The 3689-nt window shown below is 27.2% G+C and overlaps 1 protein-coding gene across 1 annotated transcript in view; it reads left to right on the top strand.

Moving 5' to 3' along the window:
- The first annotated feature begins 366 nt into the window (after positions 1 to 366).
- LOC106462222 (transmembrane protein 131-like) overlaps positions 367 to 3689 on the top strand; it is a 67296-nt gene continuing 63973 nt past the window's right edge. Inside the window, exon 1 of the mRNA XM_022389422.1 lies at positions 367 to 550. Coding sequence (XP_022245130.1) covers positions 454 to 550 — 97 coding nt within the window. The 5' untranslated portion in view covers positions 367 to 453. The remainder of the gene's footprint in view (positions 551 to 3689) is intronic.

The raw sequence follows: 3689 nt of genomic DNA, 5'->3' as shown, positions 1-3689 counted from the left end.
AAGCTGAATGATAGTAAAATTGAATTATCCACTTCGAAATCAAACTTTTTGAAAACTTATTCTGCAATAACTATCTCATAACTATTTTGAAAGTAGTAAATTAAATCCTTTTTGTTTCGTACATTTTCTATTAGAAAAAAATTCATTTTATTGTATTTTGTTTCCGCATCTTGTTAGTGGTGACACCTACAAAGTTTAATAATAATTCGTTTATATTTGGTATACTTTAATAATATTAGAATTAAAATTAAGTAAAACACAAAACAATGGTTTGTAATGCGTAAAAAGCATTATTAATCATACGTCAAAACTGTCATCATCTCTCGTTATTATTACTACGAAACTAACAGTAAAGCATGGCTTGTACACATGGTTTTGTAGGGCTTAGGAGTAGTTATATTAATAAATAGCAAATGCATTGTATTCCGGAGCGTGGTGCGTTAAGAGTCAAGAATGGATAAGAAGATAAAGGTCGTAAACATTATTTTCTTTTGCAGTTTTTTAGATATAATTTACAGATTTATGAGAGTTGTGGATGGGCATAGTGAAGGTAAGATTAATGACGATAATTCTGTTTTAAACCTTTAGACGCAACAAATTTATTAAAAATTAAAGTAAGTTAATTTGTAAAATAACATGATGTAATTACTATTAGTATTACTAATGTTAAAAATGAATTCAAAATATTGAATGTTTTGTTTGAAAATTGAAGTAAACAATAATTTTAATATCTGGAAAGTTTTCATAACTACACCAAGTATCGATATTTTCAAGTTTATTGTTATTAGTTCAATGCCACATGATGTTTGTATGTTGCATGAACTTGAGTTATTTATTTATTATGTACCACTTATACTTTTTAATTTAGAAAACAACCATGCACTTGCGTATATACATATAAGTGTGGATGCTCTATTATTAACATTTAGTACTACTATTGTTATTAGTACTAGCTCAAACAATTTTATTTTAAAATGTGAAATAGATAATAATATAAATTATATTGTGTGATTGCTTAATTTTATAGAAAAAAATATGGTAACAACAACACATACTCGTACAAAACAATAAAAAACTTAATGAAAACCTTATTACTATTAGATTGAAGCTCATAATATCTATTTATTTTTACAATTGTGTAATGTTACAGTTAAGATTATTCACTTAACATTAATAGTTGCATGTGAAGTTTCAAGCTGTGTCCATGAAGTTGATTATTACTATTAGTCATCACGTTTTCCACATAAATTTCAGTTAACTATAGTTTGAATTAGTAACTCATAAATAAGTTCATCAAGGCCTTAATACTGAAAAAGTTATCTAAACAATTTGAGTGTGACAAAATACGATTGCCTGTTGAATTTCTGTGTTATGGTATTCAAAATTACTGAGAAAATGGAGATGCAGTCTGTACTAGTTTATTCATTACAAAATGGTATACAACATTTTAAAACATGCATAATTACATGCAGGTGATCATTAGCATTAGTATTTAGATTGTCAAGTTCATAAGCAACCATCCAAATGTAAAACAATTTGGGACCTGATTTGTTTTTAAATTTTACCAACAGGATCTAAATAATTAAGAACATTAGTAATAGCACAAACAATAAAAATTTTGCTAATTAATTATTTTATATTAATAAGTTCCTATATTTTTATTAGTGTTTTTTCTTACATTCATGTTTTTGGACTCAACACTATCAGATCAAACTTTAAGCATTTGATAAGCAGTTTTGAAACATCACAATTTAAGGTTCTTGTTCATTGTACAAAAATCAATGTCAAATATACATCATAGCTAATTATTCTATGTAGAGAAGAAATTATTTTAGGGATACCAAAGATTGCATAATATTGTAATAATAGGATCAACTTCAGTAACTATAAAGTAACAAACAAAATAGAACAATAAAAATGATGAAATAAACTATTTTGAATGTATTCTAGGAAAGTAATTCTTATAAAGTTCAGTAATTAGGGTAAAGAAAATATACTTGAGTAGAAAGTTAAAGTTCACAATATCTTTTTTTGGCATAGAAGGTTCTTATGGTAAATCATCTTCATATGAAAGTTGTAATACACTGTGTAAAAAAAAAAAAAAAAATTTACAGATCCAAATAATAATATCTTTTACTTCCAAGAGCTGAATTCACCCTCCCCTTTTTTTCTTTCCTTTCATTTTATTTTGAAAAGTTGTAAGCTTAGTATACATAAATAATTGTAATTTAAATGTGTAGTATGAAAAGGAGGGTTTTCCTCATTTTCTATTGAACAAAAAGTTTTATAAATGCTAGAAAACATCTGGAGAATAAACCTTGGAGTTCTGAGACATTGTATTTTTAAAGGTTATGAAGCTTAGTAAAAAACTAGTTAGGGCTTTAGCTGCTATTTTTCAAAAGTCTCTTTACACAGGGAAAGTTTCTGAATATTAAAAGATTACTAGCACAATCCTCTTTTAAACAGAAATGCTTATGAGAGGACCAAGGAAATTCTAGGTCTATTAAGTTTGACTTCTTTAGTGAGCAAGGTGTTGAAATATATTGTCAGGAGTCATTTGGAAAATTATCTTTTAATTAATGATTCTCAGCATGGATTTAGACTTTTTTTTTTCTTTTGCTGTACCAATTTGTTGGAGTTTGTTTCATAGGTCTTTAACATTTTTAAATGATGACACCCCCAAGTGATATGTATTTTTATTTTTTGCAGAGCCATAAGGTGTTATAGAAGTGATTAATTTGTAAGTGATGTTTTTGTAATTGATAAAAAAAGCTAAGAAGTGAATAAGAAAGAAACATTCTAAGTAGTGAAAGACAAGAAATAGAGATCAGTAGAATAGAACTAGTAAGGTCCTTTAGGAATTTATTGTAAGCTTTTTGTTATTTAATATTTTCACTTGGAAAGCTGATGATACTGAGATGCTGGTAAGGGTTGATGCTTTTGAGAGTCATTTTTTTCAAAATGACTCTTGATGGCTGTACCAAAATGGGAAAGTTTCAATGTTGAGAAATGTAAAATTGTGTATTAAGGATATAGTAATTTTAAAAATACTTGTATCTAGCATGAGAAGAGTATTAGTTTTGTGAGGGGGAGGAGAATATTAAGAGTGATAGAAAAACCCTAAAGAACTCAGAGACTTTGTGTAAGATGAAAAAGAGTTCTGGGTTTTCTGTATAGAAATTATAACTTAAGAGCAAGAAATTAAGGGTTTGTACAGTTTCGCTATGGGTTGTCTTATTTCAATGATAGAATATACATACTGGAAGTACAAATTTTATGATTAGGAGTAATAGTTTTAAGCTTCTGTGGTTTAGGTGCAGACTTGTTATTTTGACAAAATTAATTTTTTGTTGGAGTTATATATATATATGTGGAATGGATTGTATGCTGTGTGCAGTTTTATTTCTTTTCAGTTTTTGTCAGTTATATTTATTATGTCTTCACGTAATTTATTTAGTTTTCTCTCTAACTCATTAAGAGGAAAGATTAACTGTTTAATGTGCATGTAATTTCTTATAGGGAAGATTAATTGCTAATGTGCATGTAATTTCTTACAGGGAAGATTAATTGCTAATGTGCATGTAATTTCTTATAGGGAAGATTAATTGTTTGATGTGCATGTAATTTCTTATAGGGAAGATTAATTGTTTGATGTGCATGTAATTTCTTATAGGGAAGATTAATTGTTT

The sequence above is a fragment of the Limulus polyphemus genome, unplaced genomic scaffold (assembly GCF_000517525.1).
Source record: "Limulus polyphemus unplaced genomic scaffold, Limulus_polyphemus-2.1.2 Scaffold1121, whole genome shotgun sequence".
In the NCBI taxonomy this organism is placed as follows: domain Eukaryota; kingdom Metazoa; phylum Arthropoda; class Merostomata; order Xiphosura; family Limulidae; genus Limulus; species Limulus polyphemus.
The sequence above is the reverse complement of the archived record's forward strand: the minus strand, read 5'-3'. Positions and strand labels throughout refer to the sequence as shown.